This window comes from Platichthys flesus, chromosome 4 (genome assembly GCF_949316205.1).
Source record: "Platichthys flesus chromosome 4, fPlaFle2.1, whole genome shotgun sequence".
NCBI classification, from domain to species: domain Eukaryota; kingdom Metazoa; phylum Chordata; class Actinopteri; order Pleuronectiformes; family Pleuronectidae; genus Platichthys; species Platichthys flesus.
In genome coordinates, this window is record NC_084948.1 from 8,056,322 (window position 1) to 8,079,956 (window position 23,635).

A 23,635-nucleotide genomic window follows, 5' to 3' on the forward strand; every position below is an offset into this window, starting at 1 on the left:
GTCCCCTCTGCTGCTGGGACTAAATTATGTATCACACCCTCTGTTCAGCTGGATGGGGGCGCGCGCAGCGAGTGCACGTGAGCCAAATATTCTCCCTCCTCCTCGCAGACTGGGAAGGGCGGAAAGAGCGCGAGCAGCGACAAGTTCACAATTGTCTTTGATCTCCGTGAAGACAATAGACCAATATCCTTTACAAAATATTAGAGTTAAATTTTGCGCTGCTTTGACAGCTATACATGTTTTATCAGGAAGTCTCATTATTTCTTACATCCTCAATAGTGTTCCAGCATTATCGACATTGAGCTTTTTGCAATAATATCGTTTTTTATTTAAAATAATGGGCTTATGTTGGAAGTCGACCAGGAAACCAATTAACATGTTAAAGCGGCCGCTTTACTTTACTGGACTCTGCATCATAAAGTTAGTGCAACACACTAATTTGCAAATTGCCTTGAATTTCACACCTGTGATTCCAAACTGACATATTTCCCGTCAGATCTCTGTCTCTTGTCTGGAGAACAAGGCACGTTTCAGTCTTATCTAGTAATTGAGAAGTAATTGATATCATTACATTTCTGTACAGTATAACATTCAAACGATGCACGTTTGCATTTAATATGTGATCTGTATGTGCGCACACTAAAGTGCTCTTTAGTAGTACAGTGATCAGATAAAGCACTACACTGACATCTGGTGGTTGCTGTTCAGAACACATGCATCAATACAGAAAGTTGAATGTATCATTTGGCAATCACCGTCAGTGTTGTGCACGTTCACACCTCTCATGAACTAGATCAAAGTTCAGTTCATAAGAGTAAAAATTAATTAGTAAATTTTTTAATTTGTTTTAATTTTTTTCCAAAAATGTAAACGTCTTTACATCAGAGGTCTTCAACAGGGGGTCCGCGACCCCTAGGGGGTCCATGGAGGTACTGCAGGGGATCGCGAAATTTTAGCATGAGACAATATATACATTTTTTTAATCATTTTTTTTCCCAAAAATGTTGAGGCCGATATGACCCTCTACCTGACAACCTCCAGCCGTCCTAGGTTAGATGAGTTGTGTGCTACCCATCAGGGTCCGACATCTCACTAATGTGGGAGTATGTGTGCTATCCACAGATGGCTTGAGGATTCACTGTCTCTTCTACATGTATGTTTTGAATAAAAACATTAATCTGTGAATCATTGTAATGGCGCAGTGTTGTATGCAAGATGTATGTTTATAAATGGCAGTGGCATGGTCACCTTGTACCTTGCAGGGGTTTAGATTAAAAATATGAATAAATGAACCCGTGTTATATTTGAATAGTTTAGTATTGAATGCACAATTACAGGGTAGCTATGTTTATGCATGGCACTAGGCCATATATGAACATTTAGTTTAATATAAAACACAATTTCATACAATATGTATAGTATGGGGTCCCTGCTCCATCTCTCAAGCAGTTTTGGGGTCCTTGGCCTGAAAAATGACCCCTGGCCTAGAGCGCAAAATGCCGAGAGGGTGACACAAGAGACTGATTTATCATGACGTGACACATGCAATGTAAAACAATACATTAACGTCCCATTGCTCAGGAATTGCGCGCAGTTTTCTTTTAAACTATTTCTTCTTTTTTATATTTAATTCATTTAAATTTACATAGTGTAAGATAGTTTGCTATGTATAAGTCCGATAGATGTTAGCTCTGGCAGTGAATGCTGAGAAGACAAAATTACACAACAAATAACTAGTATTTTTCAAAAGGTATATTTATTTGTGTAGCCTTTAATTACATCTCTATTTACAGTTGTATTTCAACCATTTGAGTTGCTTCAAATCACTTCTCAAACCAACAAGGTTAGTTTGTGTTCTCACTCTTATGGTGAGGATTTTTAGGCTCATAACTTCCCTCGCCACAGATATTTCAAGGTCAAACAGTCAGCCCCAACGAAAGACATTCAGCTTTTGACAAAGGAGCAGACAGCACAGGAAGATAAACATGTCACACACTCAGTTCTCCAGTTAAACACAACACTGGCAGCCCACGGCTTGCCTTAACTATTTAATGTTGTGGTGTATTTGCTATTCAATGACAATGAAAACCTGACTTCTACTCTTTTCCATGAAATCTCTGGATTTTTATTAGAAGCACTGTAAAAAAAAAGAAAGGACTTAAATGTCAAAGATGAACCAGATGTCTATTTAAAAGATCGGAATTACGGACAAATATAAAATTAATCAATGGTGGACTCACTTCTTTATCTGTGACACATTATTTTTTATGAATCACAACAATGATTGCTACCCAACATGGATCTTAAGAAAACTCAAGTGCCTGAAGAAAAAAAAAACATTGCTGCCCCACATCAGCCAATGTTCACTGTCATTGAACTAAAATTGAATAAATAAATTCACCCTCAATCCAACTTGACCAGTGTACCATCCAAAGCTGTCCTATGATGAGAATGCTCACTAGTAGATAACATGGACATTTTTTTCAATCTCTGCCATCGGTCCATTAAGACGTCTGCACAGCATCAAGCCTGTTGGTGGCAGCATAGAGATGCTACTTTACAGCAGGTCCTGGAAGGCTTCAAAATAACACCACAAACAAACCTCTGTACACAGATTCAAGGCTTGTTCTGCCAAAGGTGTCATACATTGAAAATTCTAATTATTTAATTTGACTTAAGATAATTCTTAATGAATTCACATTGACATTTAAGAGTTGTTTTTTGTTCAGTGTCAAACAGATCCTAACTCAATCCACTGTGCTTCAGTGTTGTCAGACATAAATACCTCTGCACTTTAACCATTTCTGTATTAAGTTGCCCAACAAAGGTCTTATGTGTGATAGTATAGTTTTATGATGAGAGAACATGACAATAAAACAGGGTCCAGGACAAACGTCATGTAATGTTTTCATAAATCCCAGCATCAATGGAAGGATGTGTTTTTGACATGTAGCTTCAGGGATGGTTGCTTTCCAGCAGTGGTGGTAGCTCCAGGGCGGGGGATTATTACGATAGCCAACTGAACCTCTACCCTCCTGCACATCAGCTGGATAGACAAAGGGTATGTTGAGGTTTGCCTGCCCACCGAGAACTAGACGGCTGTGGAAAGAATGACACAGCTAATGCGGAATGTCATGCCAGCCTGACTGTTTGAGAGAGATAGAGCAGGGCAAGGAGCTCTGCAAACAGTTTTACTATACATTAATGGCATAAAACACAAAGTTAGAGACTTATGATATGAAGTGTAAAAGAAACAACTTCGGGTCATTCTGAAACTGGGCAGAGCAAATGGGACTATGGGCTCATTTGAGACTACAGTTTCGGTAATAAAAGTCAAAAACTGCTTTCTGGTTGATTTGAGGTATCCAGCCTCAATTCTTCCCCCCCTGTTTCCCAGTTCTCATCCACTACACTGTCCATGTTTTCAAACACATCACAGAGTGAAGGCGCATCCATTTTCTACTCTATAGGATTTAATGAAATGTTATACTGCTGTTGGGTGCACTCAGACAGAAAAAGGGCAATGTAGGCCTGCATTTGGATGACCTAGAAAATGCAATAGTTAACCTTTGCATAACCTGGCTCACGCTGGTCTGACGCTGAAGGCTGAGGCAATGTTACAGAGGAAGGACAATTTCTGAAAACCCAGGCATGTCCAAGACTGATTGGAATCTGGTTGTCACAGGTGGTAGGTGACTACTCGCAGTTAAAATGTGTAGCCAGCTGGGGGCGCTTTGTCGTCTTTGTTGCTCTCCAGGGAGAAAGGAGGAATGCGAACATCAAAGTGGGAGCCATCAGTCCTTTCAATACGAAACGTCCCCCTTAACACAAATACAGAAACAGAGGAGTGACCATTGTGCACATAGGAGGGGACCAGTGATTCCAGTAAAAAAAATGTTAATCACTGAGAAGATGTAGAAAGTGTAGCATATGTGGAATGTGTGAAGCAGTAAAGTGATATATTAATGAGCAAGCTCACCACATATGACCACTGGGGGCTTGTAGAGACACGTGGCTGCTGTATTGAAAGGCCGGCTGCTCTTTAGACAACACTGGCTCCTGCAACAACACAGACACAACATGAGATCAAGCGCCTCTGAGGTTAACTGTCTTTTAAGTTAAAGACACTGAACAGTTTGGTTAAGTGATGTTTTTCACCAGGTAATAACACAGCAATTTTGAGAAATTAAAAAGGTAAAAGTTTGGGGAAAAAACTGAATTCACTTGGTTAAAAGGTGCCGACACTGCTCTCCAGACTTTGTGTTCATGTAGGTTTGTGCGTGCTTGCATGAATGTGTGTGTGTGTATGCTGACCCTGCCCACGACTCCTCGTCCTCGGACCGTCTCCAGAGTTCCTGACAGGCTGAAGATCCTCCAGTGCCTCTCTCTCAGTTGGACCACCTCACTGCCCATGTTCTCCAGACGGATACAGTATCGCCACTATCCCAAGAAAACACACAAAAGCATTTTAATACTCATTTTAAAAGTCAGGGTTAATAGTCTACATGAAGTATATAGTGGTAATTTCTAAATGCAAGCGTCCTATAGGATCATTACACATAATATTTACCAGACAAAACTTTGCAACTCACCCAGTAAACATGAGAGTTCTGGGCTTCCTGAGAAGATGAAGAAATATTTCCATTAGTATTTAAAAGGGATCTCGACAAAAGAACAACGTAAAAATATTTAAACCGCAGATTGGCAGACCCAAATACAAACAATGCAGGGTTTGACAGTGACAGGTTGGCACTTGGATTTGCGACTAAAAATAGGTGTGCAAAATGTATTAAGATAATGGTTATTTTTTTTAAAAAAGCTGATAATACAACAATTGTGATTACGCTGATCATTACCGATATTATCTGTTGAAAAAACTTTGATTTCATGAGGAGCACTGGTTGAGCTCGGGGTGAGCCAGACAACCGGCTTACAAAAAGCTGCTGGAGCAGTCGCACTCTTTGATTGTTTTGGCATTAAAACTAAATTTATTAAACAGTGGTTTATACAGCTTATTCTCTAGATCATCATCCTGCTGAATTAGTGAGTAAAAATAAGTGTGTGTGTGAATGTGTGATACTATTTGGGCACAATGGGAACTGCGGTTGGAGAGATACGGGTCCACTAAGCCCTATGCTAACAATCGCTGTAGAAAACATTCAGCTGCAGCTTGTCATTTATATCTGGTTAAAGTAACAAGTCAGCGGTTGATCATAAGTTGTCACTAATTAAGCTGCTGCTGTTGATTGTGTCTCAGAAGGCTGTTGTTACTACCAGCCAAAGATAGTTTGTGAGAGAAGAACCTTCACTCCGTTCCACCACTTAAAAACCACAAGTTTCTTTAGTTCCATTAAATCCAACAGAGTTAGACATCATGTAACAAAAAAACTTGAGGGACATCAATAATATACAGTTTGAAACAAAAATAATTAAAAAAAAATGAGTTAATATCTTATTCAAATAAAATAATTTTTGCTTTCAAATGTCTCATTTTATTCCTTAATTAAGAGGAAGTTCTAGCTTTTTATGATTGATAAATTTGCAACGTAAGAGCACATGCAATCCTTCAACAAGTCCTGTCAATAGGTCCTGTACTGCAATGTAGACACGTTTTGAGGGCTGAAATAGCCAGGGTGTGCTTAAAGAAAATAAAATATGATCAAAATATATTTCATGTATTATTCATGTACCCTCATGCCCATGTAGAAGGGGATGACAGTGACTCGGATGTTCTCAGTGGTCTCTCTGTGGACGTCTGAGAGCTCCAGCCAGGGATGGTTTTTATCCTGCCACGCCTTCAGGGTGTCTCTGGATGTGAACGGAGGAGCTACAGAAGGCGAAGAAACACACTAATATTTATCAAAAAACATTCACTTCCCTCTCTTCTATATTGCCACAGTGTACTTAATTGAGCCTATAGTATGTTTACAATACATTTCTATCATGAGGTACATAGTTGAGTCCAAAATTATTTGGACATTGACACTGACTCCCATTGGTGAAGATTTAACCCCTTGCCAATATCTAGCCCGGTCAAGAACCCTATCGAGGACATTGGAGTAGCGTGTCAAAATCATACTAGCTTCAGCCAAATTTTGCAATCTGATGGGACACTTTTCCATGGGGCAGCTCGATGATGTCCCAAAATTATATAATAATAGAAATTCTATACTCTTTAATGACCATGTCACGTTAGTTTTTTATGTAGTATATTATCACTGAAGGTATATGAATGGGCATTGAAAAAGGTGTGAAGACTGAAGTCAAGACTGTGGTAGAGTGTTTACATTTTGTTGGGTTGTACATGAGGAAGCGCTCAAACAGCTCATGCTGGATGGGGACCTGCTCTGTTGAGTTGTAGGGAAGGATGTCTTCATGGCTCACATAGTCCAGACCTGAGGAAAGAAACAGACACACTGTCACATGGAGAGGAGATAAAAAACAATAATAACATCTTCAAAAGCAGTGTTTTACTGGAAAGTTTAAATTATCATGTAAACACGATCTTAATTAAGCAGAAAATGATTAGACAAAGAACACGATGGGTCCCCCAATGTGTAACAAGATAGTGAAGTCTGTGCCTCCCGACTGCTCTTTACATGGTTACATACCTGGGATGGCGTACAGGGCTCTGCTGTCGTCATGGTTTGCCAGAAACGTTACTGCCTCTGTCTGAGACCTCTGAGACTGTCAAAACACAATAACAGTCACACAACTGTTGACACACACTAATGAACAACCCACAGTTGTGGCTTTAGCTTCTTTTACACAGAGATCCTCATTATGCAGCAATTTCTTGATTACAATGAACAAAGAAGTCGACAGAGCTACAGCTGAGCACATGGGATTTAATTACTGAAACTACTTGCCTGTCTGGACTCACCCACAATTTCTAGGGGCAGTTTAGATGTTTGGGCAGGGAAATATAAAACAAATATCTCTATTTTTTTGGTTGAATGCCAAAACACAATACATATCTTGGTATTTTCTAGTGCAATTGTAAGTCACATCCACAACAGAGCTATCACAAGAAATGGTGTCATAACAGCCGGTGATCAAAATATATCACCATGTAAATTAAAAATATATAAAATAAATTATTAAAAAAATCAATAATGATAGTATTACTAGACTATATAGTGTTTGTACAAGAAGGTTAAGAACAGCTAAGTGAAAAGGTATGGGGGTCATTAACTACTTAAGTAAAGTTTAAATCCAAGTGCAAAAAAATCACAAAAATATGCTAAAAAGGTCTGTTATAGGTACTTTGGCCTCGGATTACTCCAGAACTTAACAGTAAAAGTACTCAATACAATTTGGACAAGTAGCTACAAAAGTACATGGAATATAAACTACTTATGGAAGAACAGATAGTATTACAGTATATAATATCAGACTTTCAAATCACTTCAAGTTACAGTTGTGGGACTTGGCAGTTGAAATTTCTGTTAAACCTGTTCAAGTTTAGCAAATGTTTTGTTCAGATAATGATAACATTTTTACACAGTATATGAATATGATCTAATCTTATTTCCATATCATGTATCTTTTTTGGAAAACCAGAAGTAGTCACTTGCTTACCCTCACGCTGAATCTGATTTATAATTCATCAAAACTGTATTGTTTGTGTTTAGAAGGGATTTCATCACCTCTCTTCAGGTAAGTCTCTGATACTGGAACATGTGTCTTGAGAGAGTGGGAAATAGCCAAACATTTACCATAAAGGTCTGAATATGGGCGCATTCCAAATTTATGGGCAGTATTTCATAGGCCTGTAACAAGTTTTGTTTGAAGGCAGAAGGATGTAGGAGCTTCGTAGCTGGGATTGTAGCAGCAGCACATCTTTGAATACACTCCTTACACTGGAGTTTGTGGTATTCGGGATGCGGGATGTGAACAAGCAGAGGAAGAGTGGGGCAGTGTTGCCAGGAGTGTAGAAGAGAGGAGACTCCTGTCTTCTCCTCAGGAGAAATACAATCACAAGCATAACTTTTTTTTGATATAAACTGTGTTGCTTAATTCTATACCCACCTCCCAGCTCTAATAGAGGTAGCTATTATGTACGTTCTAAAGGAAAACTATACAGGAACTTACTATGTGAGGGCAGTCCCTGGTGTCAATCAGGACTTGGTAATAGGTGTGAGTCTTCCCCTTAACCTCTTTGGAACCGTGGCTTCCTGGTGGATCAGGTTTGCTGAAGGAATACAGTGAAACACGGACAATTTGATCTAAGTTGAAAGGGAAAAAACTAGTCTGACCCAGTCATTAAAGACCCATTGGGGCAATTTGCAGCGAGAGATGGAGCTTTACCTGTCAGACATGGGAGGGGTGATGTCTCTGTCATAGAGTCGGGCATGCCAGGGAAACAAGACGATGCCTCTGTAGCCAAACACGCTGTGGAGAAACAGCTGAGGAGAGCAAAACAACAAGGCGGGAAGCGATAAGTCCATGTTAGATTATACATGTAGGAGGTTTGGTAAAGCATAAATAAGATGGGATTACAGTCACTTGACAAGATCATGCAAATGTGCACTAAATTACTGATTCATCAAAACAGACCTGACTTTTAAACCATATGACAATATTATTCAAAAACAGGTCTAAAATGTATAAAAATGATTTACTTCCTTAGAGTGTGTGCGAGTGTGTGTCTTACTTGTCCCGTTTCATATTTGCCATGTTGCTTCACAGCCTCAAACACTCCGACTGTTTCCAAAATCTTCCCCTCAGGTCTGTTCCTGCCAAAAACCGGCACCACCATTACACACTGGACACTGTCTGTGAGTATGAGTGCATGTGTGTATGTTTAATTGTTCACGCATGCTCGCATGACTATAAATCATGACCATATGATCACAAACTACCATACAGGCCTGTTTATTGTACATGGGGACTAAGGTCAAAACAACATGGCTTATGGATAAACAACTTGTAAGTCCCAGAGGAGTCTCACACAGATTTGAAGAGAAAGGGCTTCAGGATTTTACCTCCTACAGAGAAGACTGGTAATCATCCTTATAAGGGGGGAATCCCTCTTGTGCCTCTCTTTAAACTCTCTCCCCAATCATAATCTCAATCACAACTTTGACAAGATTGAATAAAACATCTACACTCGTCAGATGTCAACAAACAGGACTACCAGTCAATCTAATCGCTGTGTCCTCGCCTTCAGCCTCGCAACAACACAAAGAGACTTACAGTAAATATTGCCAGTGATAACAACAGCTGGTCACCTCAAATAAATAACATGCATACTTCTGTGCTTCCGGCAAAGCTAATCTTCACAATGAATGAAGAGAGGGGATTAATAAGGTGGATATATTTACAGAGGGATTTAATATTCACTGTAGGTTATCTTCAGGTTATTTTCATATCATGGCTTTATTGGAGAATAATAATCACCTGATAACCTGATTTTATTATAAGAGAAATGGTTAAAAACAGAATCCTGATATTCAAAAGTCAGATTTATGCCTTTTATTTAGCCTCGCGTTTGCGTAGAAAATAAATGCTTTTTATATATATATATATATATATGATATTCTTGCGTTTGTACTGCAAGTGCTACTGGAGTATTCCAAAAGAGAACACAACACAAAACTCAGACAATAAAGAACTTCTGGATTTGCATCCTGTAAAGACATGAATAAATTTGATGTCATGTGCCCCTCCTGCTCAGGTGCGTATTATATCCTGTAGACGTGTACAACGGACGGACAAAATGGATGAGATACAGACAGCAATGATGGTTAAACACAAGTATATCTGCGGGCTAAGGGCAAGGAGCCATAAAGAGACAGGGGGTAGGGCTGAACGATTAATTGCATTTGCGATAAAATCGCGAGCTCATCCCGCTGCTGACCGCAGTGCGGGCGGCGGACCTGAAAATAACTCCCCAGAAAAGCAAGCCGCGCTCCGGGGTGGCGGGGCTCTAGAGCCCCCCGGTCACCTACATGCACATCTGCGAGACGGAGGTGTTCAGCATGGGGTGTTCCTGCTGAGACCCGGCGCCTCCATACCGCTGTACGACCAACCGGACATGAACGGGAATCTACGGAGCTGCTGATCCGCAAGCTGCCCTTCCAGCGCATCCAGCTGGCCCGCCGCATCCGCAGACACAGAGCTTAAACTGCTGCTGCTCCACTGACTATAACAACGCCGCATTCCAACACTTATAAAATTCAATTCAATGTGGAAGTAATCCAAGTATTCAGAATAGGTAACTCAGATTAGTTCATGTAACGGAATACGTTACAGATGACATTTTTGGGCATGTATTCTGTATTGGAATCCGTTTTGAAAGTATCCTTCCAGAGGTGTAAAGTAGTGAATTACATTTACTCACGTTACTGTAATTGAGTAGTTTTTTTGTGTGCTTTGTAATTTTTTGAGTAGTTTTTGAAATGGGTAATTTTACTTTTACTTAAGTAGATTTTGACTGAAGTATTGTACTTCGCTATATTGGAAATTAAATCCGTTACTGAGTAAAAAAAAAAAACAGTTCAAGGCGCAAGGCAATTCTCACTGCAGTGGTAGATGCACAGAGTGGATGACGTTCCCTTATGTGCATGTTCAACATATGAAAACTGATCGTAAAGTTCAGTGTTCGCGAAAAAATGTGCGACATGCAGAACACTGCACAGGGAGCCACTGCAGAGGGGCTGAAGAGGCGCCCGCGGCTGAAGAGCTGCGGGTTGCCGACCCCTGGCTACGGCGAAAAAGCGATTTGTTTACTGCTCCGCCGTTAAAGAGATGCAGGTCGCGCGCACCACATGTTATGGGCGCACCACACAGTTTGAGAATCACTGCGCTACACAGGGCCGGCCCTAACACATTTTGGCGCTGTATACAAGCTTCACTCCTGGCACTCCTGGCGCCCCCCCCCCCCCTTTCAAACAATTTCCCACGAAAACGGAATTGCAACTTTCAGTTGGTATTTTGAGACTGCATTTCTTTTCAAATAAACACAACAATGATCTCAAGACAGGGTCTCTCAAGAGAAGGAAAACATTCTGTAACGCTGTTCTATGCACAGCAAGCCTGGATGAGCTCTACTCACCTTGAAAATCAGCTGATGCTCAAACTCAACAAGAAGTTTGTAGATTAGTGCTGTTGTCACGATACCAAAATTATGACTTCGATACTATACCTGCCAAAATGTCACGATACCACAAATACATTACTATACCACAAATACGATACGATACTGGTTTATCTGATAGTAATAAATAAAACATCTGTAAGGTTCCCTTTTTTACCAGCTTGTTCATGCCCAGCTTTTTGGACACTTAACAAATGGCATTCATATTAGCATTAGCCTACAGGCCCACATAAGTGAAATTATAGGTTATTTTGCATGTATAGCATTTTCTTAATTTTTTTCTTAATTCTTAATTGAGTTTAATTTTGACAATGAGCTACGTTCTTGCAGCCAAATTGAAAGCTAGATCAACGTCTTAAACGAGAATACATGCAATAGGGCAAGAACACATTCAAGTGATTGGGGTGTAATGTTTCGAAGTGCGCAAAAACACACACGCGTAACGTGAGGGAACGTCACGTTAATTTGTCAAATCAGCATCGTATCAGGCCAGCATGTTAAATCAGGAGCCGTGACAAATTAAGGTGACGTTCCCTCATGATACCGTTCACCATATGAACACTGTACAGGCAGCCGCTGCAGAGGGGCTGAAGAGCCGCTTGTTGCGGCCCCTTGCTCCGGAGAAAGAATTACTTTTTTTACTGCTCCGCCATTAAAGAGATGCGGACTTCGAAACAGTAGTGGCGCCTCACATTCACCCACCTGTTCGCGCGCCCCACTTGTTATGTCTCCGCCCGTTCGCGCCAGATAATTTCCAGATTTCACTCCGCGCATCTTTCTTTTCAATTAAGACGAGGACGGTCGGCAAGAGCCATGTCTCCCCTGAGATCACTCGCTGTGAGTGAGGGCCGCCTGCATGTGTGAGAGCTGGCAGCCCCGCCCCTCGCAGTCTGCATGCAGTGTGACAGGGAGTTGAACAGCGAGTGCGCTCTGATTGCTGCTATTTCAATGAGGTACCGGTACTAAAAATATGCGAAACCGTATCGTTTTTAACGTAAGGGTACCGCGGTACCTTTCTAGTACTAGTACGCCGTGCAACACTACAAACAAGAAACAGATGGTAAAACGAGTCGCCTCATAATCGGACAGTGTTATGAGATTTTTCTGTTTTGCATTGAGCATTTAAGGTTGATTGTGGGCATGTAGAGGCCGGAGTATGAGGCAGATGCACGTACGAACGTATCCAGGTGAGGTGTGATGTATAAAGATAAAATTGCCTTCATGTGTGGGTGCACATTGATTTATAAATCAGAATCTGTTTTGGGGTACGGAACTTTTCGGCTTTTGTGCGCATGTACACTTTTAGTATGAATACTACGCCAAGTTTTAACAGTGGCTCTACTGTTCTAACCTCTGCAACAATCTGAGAAATGTCAATACACTGTGTATACACAGAATCAGATCTAAATATAGAAAACACATTGCAAACCCAGGGACTTTCTACAGCCAACAGCTGTATGTACACACACATGACCCTGAACACAGGTCATTGTGTCAATGAGCTCTCATCAAGTAGTTTTATGAAGCTACTAAAATAAAGTTAGTACACATTAATACTGAATCATTACTGCTGCTTTCCATCTACTGCATGGGCATTCACCCACCTACCGACCCACATAAGACCCACTAGTTTTTCCTTTTAGTAGAGAATCACTTTTATTCAACCACAAGCTGCTGCTGTTGCTGCTGCTGCTGCTGCTGCTGGTGGTGGTGGTGTTGTGAACGCCAAAAAGAACATTTGAGCATGTCACTGACCTGCAATGCTACATAACAACAAAGAAAGTGCTGGAAAATCTTAACTATTCTCTGAGCAACTGTCTGAGCTGAATAACTTTATTATTATCAGTCGTGTGGAAAGTCAAATCTTAAGTCTTATATGTTACTAATGATAGCACTAAGTCTGTAAGCTCTGAGCACATGTCCAGGCTGACTGAGTGGATAGATATGCTCCGTCATCATTTGTGAAGGGGGTTTTCATTGAAGCAGCAGTTTGAAACAGTCATGGAAACTTTACATTCAGTCGAACCGTGGGAACAGTTAAAACCATTACAATTTAAACAGATAATGTAATGGAATTATTTTCTGAGATGCCTTTGATGCCTGGGGTGCTACTCTATGTGAGCACCAAGTGTAATAACAGCACCATGGACATGTGCATAATAATAAAATGATTATATAATCCTTTACATGGCACTTTTCTTAACAATGTTACGTGATTTTTTTCATTTTATATTAACATTAGAAAGAGGAATTTCATGTTAGTAAACAAGTCCAAACCACATATTGTTCCGTAAATCATCCCAAAATAAAATATAAGTGGAAAAGAAGACACCCCTGCATCCTGAGTGAATTTCAGTAATTTGGCTTAACACAAAAGGTTATTTACTGAAAGGTCAAGTCCATTTATCTGAGCCTTTTCTTCTAGATAAATCTAATTCAAAAGATCTTCTTTCAATCATAACAAGCAACTCTATATATTGCTTAACAAGCTATAAGACGTACTGCTATGTTAAGCATTAGCCCTTCACTATAGCTTATAATAGTAATTATTAGTAACATGGGAGATGATAAACATTTCACTTATTACTTGATCATCTTTAATAGATTTTAACACAGCTTCTATTACTTTTTAAAATCCATTCCCCCCCAAATACTCTTCCTACACGTGTTCTGCATTAAATTTTCACTTTAAACCTCAAAATAGCGACTAAAGGAACTCTGAAAAACTGCATTTATTTACGTGGCAGCACCAGTTCAAACAAAGTTGTTTATGAAAACTTAGAAATATGACCATTTGATGGGAAATAACAGGAGATACACTGGCTAACATGACTGCAGAAGGTGTCTCAGTGGCATGCGAGGCCTTGTGTCAAGTTACAAAAGGCTGATGTTGCAAAGAGACATGTAAACAATCAGAGCTCTAACTATAAACCATACATCCTACAATGTGGATTATGGACGTTCAACCAAATAGACACCTACAGTTATCAATATACTCACTGTCATGCACGAATTTAAACCAATATGCAAGATAATTAGCAGATTGTTGATTGTGCTGCTTCACATTAAAACCATAATGATACTATTGATCTTACTAGAAGCACAATGGCCTAGGGTAAGGGTCACCGTTATTTAACATGCTGGCTGGAGGCAGGTGTTGCACAAGGCATTTCGCTAGCTTAGCGGAGCAGCAGAGGACGACTGTCCCGTTCTGGTTTTCTGCTGCTACACATCAGCTCATGTCCAAACACCAGCCTCATAATGTGGACACCAACACCAGCCACGTGTGCAGTCATAAAACTACAGCCAGGGTCATTGGGGGGGGCCATCTTGAAAACCTTAGCTAAAGTCTTTAGCATGTTAGCATCGGTAGGAGAGGACACTAGCTGCGTATCTCACCGTGTCGACATGAACCTCACCGGCGGGGCTACGCCGGTCAGCCCGCAGCTCCGACATTGTGGCCTCTGTCTGAACGCCTGGAAGCCGCTGCTGCTGTCCGCCACGCTCAGTATTCTGTGGGTGTGTTTCCTGTTGTATTTACTGACGGTGTTCCACAAGCCGCGGCGGAGCGCAGAGGCAGCCATCTTTCCTGCCCTGACACCATAGCACGTTCAGACGCACAGTCATGAGCTTCACTCGTGCTGCTTTCACGGGACTGCGGAGACTTCGTAATTTCTAAACTTTATTTTTTTTATACTTTAGAAACAGCATTGTTTCCGATTGGTTTATTTATTTTCCTATTGTTTACCTTCAATTTACCTTTTAAACTCTAAAAGCAGCTTGCAACTGTGCTATGAAAGGTGCTTTATATCAAGTTTATTTGTATTATTATTATTATTAGTAGAATTATCATTACTTTTAATACTACTTATTATCAATGCATATTTTTATATCTTGCAATTACAAAATATATCGTCCAAAGATCTGGTGTTTAAATTGAAATGTAGTTTTTCCAACACTAATTTGCGATTCGACCCTAGTCTTTACGACCGTATGAAGAAACACTGAACGCACCAAAAGTGCTCACATTTAGCGAGCAACGTTTAAAATAAATATGAAACAAAACTTATCGTTCTATAATTGAATAAACGTGAAACATGTAAAAAGATAACAAGTTTAAAAAATAAAATGAGTGTTTTAAGAATAGCATGCCATACGGTTGGTCATGTGAGCGAGTACGTCATCGAGTCACATGGTAAACAACATGGCCGCTTACTTGTAGTAATATTTCTATCTCTCCCTGTTGTTGGCGTTGAAGTCTCCGTAATATGGTGTACTGATGTAAAAACAGGTACTGTCCGTTTTCTTATTGTTATTATTTGTACCAAGGCAGGTTTCTTTGACTGTGAACGGACCTGGTAATAGACACAGTCCGACTTCCCTGTCACAGTCTCCTGGATTAAAACCATGGCCTCATCATTTGTGGTCGGGGATCAGTTCAGGAACAAGGTGACAGAGTTATTAGAAAACACAGCCTCGTCTCTGCCACATCCCCTAAGAGAAGAGCTGCAGGAGATCCTCGACAAACCAGCAGCAGCGACCCTGTCCTTCAGCACAGCAAGACAACTCAAGAGCTTCCTTCAGGACCAAGGTAGTGAGAATCTTATTGATATTTTTATTCAATAACTGTCTGAAAATATATTCCTTTTATTGCCTGTAACATTTGACCTTATTGGAGGTTGATGAAATGTTCATGAGTAGAGCTAATCTGAAGATACCATTAAATGGGCTTTGAACCTTGCCGACTACAACGTAATAATTTTAAATGCATTAACCTTTATTAACTATGGGAAGTATAAGAAAATCTAAATAATTTCAATAGGGGCTGTCTTATGTTTGATTTCAGTATTTGACTTCAAACATTTCTCATGACCGGTTCTCCTCAGGGCATCCATTCTACCTGCATGAGTTGTTGGAAGACAGTTCACTGAACCTGCCTGAGTTTGTGAAGCCTCCCAGAGTAAGTGAAGCCATGCACATGTTGGAGATGTTGTAGTTAATGTCCGCTATAGCTGTAAATCTGATATTGGTTAGCTGTGATAAAATAATCAGTGTACACAGCTCTTAAATTGCCATGCCATAACACTAGTTGACTGACTTTCCATTTGTGGTTGACATTTTAAATACACGGTTGCAGTAAAAATGTTATTTGAGGTGTATTATCTAAGTAGCACACACAACTTGAGGTTATTTTTAGTGAGTGTAAAGTACAAGATCCAACAGTGTCGTTTGATCTTGTGTCGTGTAGACCTGTGAGAAGGAAAGTGAGAGGACCCTGTCTGAAACTGAAGCTCTACCATTGGGACCACAGCTGGAATCATGTCACATTAAAGTCTGATGTTTCTCTCTAACTGCAGAACCCTGTGCTGGTCGCACGTCTGGAGAGGATCAAAATCAAACTGGCCAATGAGGAATACAGTAGGATCACACGTAATGTCAACGCTCAGGTAAAACTCAAACTCAAAGATTTCAAGTATGTTTCTGGGTTAATGTCTCAGGGACAATATGTGTCAGAGATATTAAAGTAGAAACACGGTATAATATGAAATGTAGAGGTCTTATCACTTATTTGACTGTACTGTCAAATCATATATTGTCCAATCATTTTAATTATGATGTGATCATTACTGAAGCTTAAAAAAGGCATGTTTACAAAAACTAAGTAACTTTATGGTCATTTATTTTCTATTTAAGTATTTCTACACCCTCTTGTACTTTAAATTACACATTATCACATTGTTTGAGCCAATAACACAGTGATGATTATTTTAAAGATCACATCAGAATTAAGACACAGAGATGATGGTCAGATACATTTTTAATCACATGGGTGTGCATGTACAGTACTGATCTTTGTAGCAGACTAGCTCTCCTATCAGACAGAATGAAGATTTTCACTTTGTAATTAATATTATTCATATTTTTCCTTTTCTCCAGGAAATCAACAGAAATGGAACATTAGCAGATTTTGGACGGGAAGGTTCGTAACATGTTCACTATCTTACAGCAGCTGAATTAATACTGTGTCTAAAGTTAAGAAATTAACAAACACAACCTCAATTGTGTTGCATAATTTTTTCTCCCTCTCTTTCTGCAGTGCGATCAGCCAAAGCAGTGGTGGTAACCATATTCAACTTCCTGATCACAGTGATGGCTACCTTCGCCTGTTCTTACATGGGCAGTCAGTACCTGTTCACTGAAACAACAGCGGTATATACACTTTTTCTTTCTTTGACTGTTTAACATCTTCAAATAAATAACCATAACCAAACTTGCGTGAAAAATTTGCACTTGAACAAACATCAGTCTGCGAAGAACTACCATAAATGACAGAAAGTGTCTTTGAGAAAAATGGATTCGATGTGTCATTTGACTTTTTAGTTATGGCCATGTCTCATCCACCAACATGGAGGAGGCAGGATTTATGACTAATACTGCACTAGAGGCAATCAATGGCGATCAAGATGATTTGGCCTCACTTTTGGCGAGCAGTCATGTCGTCAATATTTTTATAGTCCATGGGTACACCCATCTTAATTCATAGCAATCAAATAAAACAGCATTTTTTGGGATGAGAAATACAATATAACAAAAGTTAACAAGTTCAACACAACCACAATGAAGAACTTATCTACTCTCGCCTGTGATAACAATGGAGGTAATTGTCAACTGTGTAGTTGTTCTTGTGTTTCCTAAGTTTGGCTTTTGTTTTTGTTTCTGACGCGTGTTTTTCAGAGAGTGATATCAGCTGTCATCGCTGCATCAGTAGTCGGTCTGGCTGAGCTTTACGTCCTGGTCAGGACCATGGAGGGAGATCTGGGCGAGCCATAGCAGCCTTGCACATCAAATGAGGGAAACACAAATCTTTGTAAGCGATGCCAGCTAGGTCAGAATATCTGGATTTGAGGGGAGTTTAGTTCAAACATTCTGTACATTTTGCAATGAGTTTAAAGTTGCTGAGAATTTACAAATGAATGACACTAGAACTACTAAAGGGAGGCTGTAAAATTACATGAACGCAAATTGATTTAAAATATCGGAATATCTGTGACTGATATAGGTCTGCTTAATCTGACATTCCAATTAATCACGCTTTTTAAATTAAATCTAAACACGAGTCATGTTTTCTATTTATTTAAAGGTATTTTATATTTCATATTTTTCCTGATACTGCATACTTTTTTTCTTCTTCCTCGTTCTCCTTGGCATTTCCCTATACAAATAGAATGTTGCAAATTTTTCTGTGATTCTATTCTGTTCTCAGATGTTATTATATTTATGTGTTCAATAAAATCATCAGTGGTGACTGAAGATAATCCTTTGAATTGTACATTGTAGTTCATCTTCCCTGCTTTCAATTCCTGCAAAGTTAAACAGGATATATGGGGATACTTTTGTAAGAACACTGACACAGGGACTTGATAACACTGATGTTAGAATTTGATCTTATTTAACATTTCCTCACAGTGAGTTACTGTGGTTTGGACTATGATCTAAAATACACATTACACAGTAGATGCAGATATACTTTCCTGAGCTTTTATTATTTTAAAAGACCTTTGTAGCCTGTGCCTCTGTGTGAGTAATGGTTATGAGCCATTAATACCTTAACACACCTAAATCTCAGACTGAACTCTCTATGGTCATGCGGCATTGGGGGTAATGTAGGTACCAGGTTTTGAGAATGTCACAAAAATGTATTTAAGTAAAACACAAACAAAAAAACTTAACTTTCCATCTGGCATCATCATCAGGTCAAATTCTTAATTTGTCCAAACTGCAATGATGAAAAGAATTTTGTATAGCCTGTTACTTTATATCCATTTTTTTTTTTTTATTGAGACCATGAGATGAACCTGATAGTTCTTAGGAAAAGTAGTAAGTGGAGCCTGGTTTAAGTCATTTGTTGTTGTTTTTGATATATTATGCTAGTTGTGCTGTTAAGACTCATCCTGAATAGTTCCTGAATTATTTTATAATCCATCTCCAACTGACAGATGTAGTATTAATTATCTGCTGATAAGTGCTTACTATATCTGGATGGAAATGAACTATAGAGCCAAGCAATACATGAAAAACAAACAGTAGCCATGATAAAAGACTTAACATCCCCAGCATAATAACACTTGATTTCTTAGTTCTAGACAATTCCCGGATGACATAAGATAATCGCTTTTCTATGATCCTCTCTCCAGATATGACTTCATATTTTTTTGTAAACTATCCCAACCTCCTCTTGTCAAGTACTGTCATATCAGTGGTAGGATTAAAATATGTAACTACATCTGGAATACAAAATAAAAGTATCTTTCTAAGATCTGAGATTTGACACCGGATTAAAGGTTTATTGAAAGATTATTTGGTATTAAAGATGATTATGATATGCAGAGATCTCTGTCCAGTGCTGGATGAACAGTGGGCACCACTGTCTGTCATATTTGCTTCTGTATTATATCTCTCATGTAATATTTCCAAACTTAAATCCAGGCAGAATTACAGAGACTGTAAGCTGATAGACCCTGAGCTCTGGGGCTTTAATTTAGTTTTTTTTCTTCCTTCTGTCCATCTAACCCTCCTGATACTTACAGTACAGAGAGATATGAAAAATATATTTTGCCTCAGAAAATAATTATTCCTGTCATGGTATATTACCACAAGGAATCATTTTAATCAGGATGTTTTGAAAGATAATACTTGCGGGGTCGTAGCATTAAACATGCCATGGTTCAGCTTAGAGCAGGAAAATAGGAGCTGGCATCTGTGATAAGAATCCTTGCCACGTACAAACGTGTTTGCAAGAGGAGGCAAGTTGGTGTTGATATGACGGCTTCTATTAGACATTGATTTACTGAGAAATGATCAATGTTAAACTCCAAAAATACAGATAGCAATGAAGACTCAGCTACATACATGTGGCTTTTATACATCTGTATTTGGGGGGGCAAAAAAGGAGTTTTTAATTAAACAAATCATCACTAACAGAAGAGAAGAGCTGTGTTGAACTACATTATCAATAAAAAAGAACACTAACTGATGGTTAAATGGCTGAAGTCGAAGGTGTAAATAGTAGCAACGATCTAAACTCATGTATTAACAATGGACATGTAGTGAATAAAGGATCAATGGTTAAAATTGGTAAAGTAAACTCACAAAACCTTGTAAACAGTAAACTAAATGTAAGCTGATGTATTTACAGAAGAAAGCGAATAGATACTGGAAAAATGTTGAAGTGGACAGCTAAAAGCCAACTTATAAACGATTTAAATTGTAGCCTGTGAATAACAGTACGAGGTTTGCTGGAAAATAATGGACGAATTGTTTAAAACACAGAGCTCGACTGATTGAAAAACACATTTGATCTTAACAGTAGCCACTGACAGAGGTGTAGGGCCAAATCTAACAAAAAATGCTGGAAACCAATGAACAAATGAAAACGTTGCTTAGAATAACAATTATTTTTAATGTTTTTTCAAATGATGGAAACCTGGCCTTCATTTTCTGGTCACTCATTGTGTGTTGAACCTCTTGCTTTTGGTCAGGAAACAGTGATGGGTGTAACAATTTTTTTCTTTTCTGTACATTTTGTACATTTGTTAGACTTTTACTGTACGTTATTCTCGCCTGATCCTTGTTTTCTAACATATTATTTGTAAAATGATGGTTTCACCAACAGAAATGGGAAAATATGGATTGTTGTTAAGAACATACAAACAAAAAATGTGTTGTTAGAAATTACACTCATGGCTGGGGTGAAATAAAATCTATTTATTGCCTAAAATATGCAGCACAAAAACATTTAAAGAAAAATTATGACACGGATGAAGCAACAGCAGCACAACAACTATATATATATATAGGTTAATTTTGATGCACAAGCAGCTCTTTTAAAACAAAGGACAGATGGAGACACAAAAAATGAAATAAAGGAAAATACTAGGGTTCCTGACAGAAAAGACAGATTGAACAATGTGAAGAAGAGACAGTTTTATTCTAACACTTTAAAGCTAATGCTCCAGACTCTTCAGAATTCAAGAAAGTTAGTGACAATAGCAGCATTGTAGATCAGGTCTGAGATGTATCCCATGGATGTCTGTGGTCCCATTTGTGGGTGGTGATGGTGGTGAGGTCCTTGGCCCTGAGTTACCTCCCAGTACACTGGCTGAGGGTGAGAGGGGACTACCTGGTCCACAGAGGCATGGCTTCCACCTCCAGGGCTGCCTCCATACATAGCCTGGTGAGCCCCAGCTTGAACCAGGCTCTGGGGCTTGAAGCTCCTGAAAGCCTGATACGAGCGGGATGAGGAGGAGTGGTGAGGCTGCCTGCTGATGGGCTGGGGAAATGAACAAGGATTAAATCCAGGGAGCGCTGGTCCCAGGTGCTGCTGTCGGTGGTGCTCCTCCACCCAGGGACGAGGCTCTGAAGCTTTGGAGGAGGCCGGGCCGGGCTGCTGTTGGAGGGTTGAAGAGGACGGTGGTGACGATACAGAGTTGCTGTACATTTGGAACCAGTCAGAATACATGTGCGGAAGATCCTCGGAGTGGTGGCTCTGCTCTTGCCAGAATATGTCTTGCAGGGTGGCTGGGGTGGAGAAGGTGGTGGTCATGGCTGCAGGGGAGGACTCAACCTCACCTCTCCCTCCCTGGACAGGCTTAGTGACAGACGTCGGGAGTCTGCCAGTCTTGATGCTTCTGGCTCTCCTGTTTTGGAACCACACCTGTGGAAAATGGCTTTTATTTAGGGAGGTCATATGATGTTTACTTTTGGTTTCACCTTCATTCATGTAACAACACCCCCTTCAAAAGCAATGTAAGGCTTTGTAGATCAATATTCAAACCCACAGTAATGTCAACTAGTGACAGTGGAAACAAAAACTAACGGCCGTTAACAGTGAGAGTGCAGTGAAACAGAAATATTAAAGGTTGTGGGTCATAAAAAAAAACAGGATTGCAAGAGCTGTGACACTGTGTTGGTCAGATATTACATCCAGCAATTTTTAATGAGCCTACAAGTAGTTGTTTAATCTGTTATTAATAGCCTATATAAATATTAATCACAGCCACTTTAAAAATATAAAATATAAATGTGAATAAAAACTGTAGAAGTTGATGAGCAGCATTCATTATTTTCATCATAGACCTGGCATGTTGGCCGGTGAGAGTGTTTATAGTTTTAAATGGATGTAGGTTGCCGCACCTGTATCTTGCTCTCGGGCAGGTGTGTGTGTGCAGCCAGCCTCTCCCTCAGGGTGATGTCGGGGTACGGGGTGACATTGAAGGCCTGCTCCAGCTCCGACAGCTGCGCTCGGCTGAAGATGGTCCTCTTCCTCTTCCTCTGCGCCTCCAGGAAGCCTGTGGTGCGCTCCGGCTCCGGAGAGGACCCGGCCTCTTCTAGCGTCCACACATGACAGGGAAACTTTCAGGTGCAATCAAATTCAATACTGCATAATGTCAAATAAGAGACATTAGGAGGAGGGTATCGTCTGAATTGGAATTGTTTATGAGGCGATTAAAATGAATAAAGTCGGAATTATGTCAAATTGTTTAATTTGTTTTATTTTACAAATTGAGTAAGAGCAACTTAAATTAATTAAATGTTAATGTTATATTTTCAGGTAGTATAATAATTCCATTGGCTATTTAAATTATATTTTTTCTGCCTCATTTCTGCTTTTATTTATTTTTTGTTGATTAACATCATATTTATCAAAGTTGCTTAAAAACATGTCACAATAATAATATTAATAATTGTCATAACGAAATTAAGTTGTTATATTTATTTAATATTTTTTTAACGGATGAAATTATTATTAATATAAATATATCTTTGAAAAGAGTCTCATTTTTGTGAATTGTTATAGTTATTAATAATAACAATACTTATAATAATAATAATGAAAATCATCATCATCATCATCATAACATACCTTTACACTGATCCTGTTCTCCAAATAACGCTTTAAAATCCGTCATGTCTTTCTGCTGGTTCTGCTTGAGTAAAGAGAAGTCTGGATCCATGATCAGGGCCATTACCACAAACAGACACACACAGACACACAGAGACACGCTCATACATCAACTGCTCCAACAAGAGGAGGAGTTGCCACTTCTTATACCCAGATCAGATGGAGACCTCCCACACCCACCGCCCTGCAAATCCAGGTGTTTTTCACCTCTGTCTGAGAAATAGAGCGGTTTTCCGGCTGCATTTTACATTTTGTTATCTCAAGTCATTACAGACTTTAAAGAGATTTTGGGGTGTTGTGCTTCCCACATATTAAAATGTGTGTTTACAGATCAAATATCAGTGAAAATAGCAAATGATAAGAATAATAATTTTAATAATAATAATAATAATGAATTAAAACCATATTATCCTATATTTCATGAATTGCTTCGCTGGATATTTCATTTAAATAAGGTTAGCAGAATGATAGGCCACATGTTGTTGGGGTCTCACTTCCAACCATAGATGTGCTTGGATGTGAAAATATGGCACATTTTTTAACATTTATTTAAATTTGCTTTTGGGACTGTC

At 39.3% G+C, this 23,635-nt stretch overlaps 3 protein-coding genes across 4 annotated transcripts; 1 reads left to right on the forward strand and 2 right to left on the reverse strand.

Moving 5' to 3' along the window:
- Window positions 1-1,737: 1,737 nt before the first annotated feature.
- Window positions 1,738-14,726, reverse strand: poldip2 (polymerase (DNA-directed), delta interacting protein 2). 2 transcript variants are annotated; one of them, XM_062385735.1, is made up of 11 exons: window positions 14,501-14,726; window positions 8,657-8,738; window positions 8,311-8,408; window positions 8,095-8,194; window positions 6,612-6,687; window positions 6,288-6,395; window positions 5,691-5,827; window positions 4,593-4,619; window positions 4,315-4,440; window positions 3,980-4,059; window positions 1,738-3,821 (listed from the first exon to the last, which is right to left on the reverse strand). In XM_062385735.1, the coding sequence occupies exons 1-11, from the start codon at window positions 14,683-14,685 to the stop codon at window positions 3,707-3,709; spliced, it is 1,134 nt and encodes a 377-aa protein (XP_062241719.1). In that variant the 5' UTR covers window positions 14,686-14,726; the 3' UTR covers window positions 1,738-3,706. The 2 variants fall into 2 exon arrangements, with proteins under 2 accessions (XP_062241719.1, XP_062241720.1); XM_062385736.1 differs by having other exon boundaries at window positions 8,657-8,732; window positions 14,501-14,725.
- Window positions 14,727-15,277: 551 nt separating this feature from the next.
- tmem199 (transmembrane protein 199) lies at window positions 15,278-18,422 on the forward strand. The gene is made up of 7 exons (XM_062386805.1): window positions 15,278-15,392; window positions 15,492-15,692; window positions 15,988-16,061; window positions 16,459-16,548; window positions 17,039-17,081; window positions 17,199-17,311; window positions 17,837-18,422. Exons 2-7 carry the CDS (start codon window positions 15,509-15,511, stop codon window positions 17,930-17,932), a joined length of 600 nt encoding a protein of 199 aa, XP_062242789.1. The 5' UTR covers window positions 15,278-15,392; window positions 15,492-15,508; the 3' UTR covers window positions 17,933-18,422.
- A 2,504-nt stretch (window positions 18,423-20,926) lies between these two features.
- Window positions 20,927-23,306, reverse strand: sebox (SEBOX homeobox). Its single transcript, XM_062386260.1, has 3 exons — window positions 23,214-23,306; window positions 22,295-22,513; window positions 20,927-21,815 (listed from the first exon to the last, which is right to left on the reverse strand). Exons 1-3 carry the CDS (start codon window positions 23,304-23,306, stop codon window positions 21,123-21,125), a joined length of 1,005 nt encoding a protein of 334 aa, XP_062242244.1. The 3' UTR covers window positions 20,927-21,122.
- Window positions 23,307-23,635: the final 329 nt, after the last annotated feature.

Coding starts and splice junctions, on each gene's coding strand:
- sebox (XM_062386260.1), bottom strand. CDS start 23,306: ATGCAGCCGGAAAACCGCTCTATTTCTCAGACAGAGGTGAAAAACACC. Junction 22,514..23,213: donor GAGGTCTCCATCTGATCTGG/GTATAAGAAGTG, acceptor TGCACCTGAAAG/TTTCCCTGTCATGTGTGGAC. Junction 21,816..22,294: donor TGCCCGAGAGCAAGATACAG/GTGCGGCAACCT, acceptor CATTTTCCACAG/GTGTGGTTCCAAAACAGGAG.
- poldip2 (XM_062385735.1), bottom strand. CDS start 14,685: ATGGCTGCCTCTGCGCTCCGCCGCGGCTTGTGGAACACCGTCAGTAAA. Junction 8,739..14,500: donor GTGAGGTTCATGTCGACACG/GTGAGATACGCA, acceptor GGTTTTTGGCAG/GAACAGACCTGAGGGGAAGA. Junction 4,441..4,592: donor AGAACTCTCATGTTTACTGG/GTGAGTTGCAAA, acceptor TTCTTGGGATAG/TGGCGATACTGTATCCGTCT.
- tmem199 (XM_062386805.1), top strand. CDS start 15,509: ATGGCCTCATCATTTGTGGTCGGGGATCAGTTCAGGAACAAGGTGACA. Junction 15,693..15,987: donor GAGCTTCCTTCAGGACCAAG/GTAGTGAGAATC, acceptor GGTTCTCCTCAG/GGCATCCATTCTACCTGCAT. Junction 17,312..17,836: donor TGTTCACTGAAACAACAGCG/GTATATACACTT, acceptor CGTGTTTTTCAG/AGAGTGATATCAGCTGTCAT.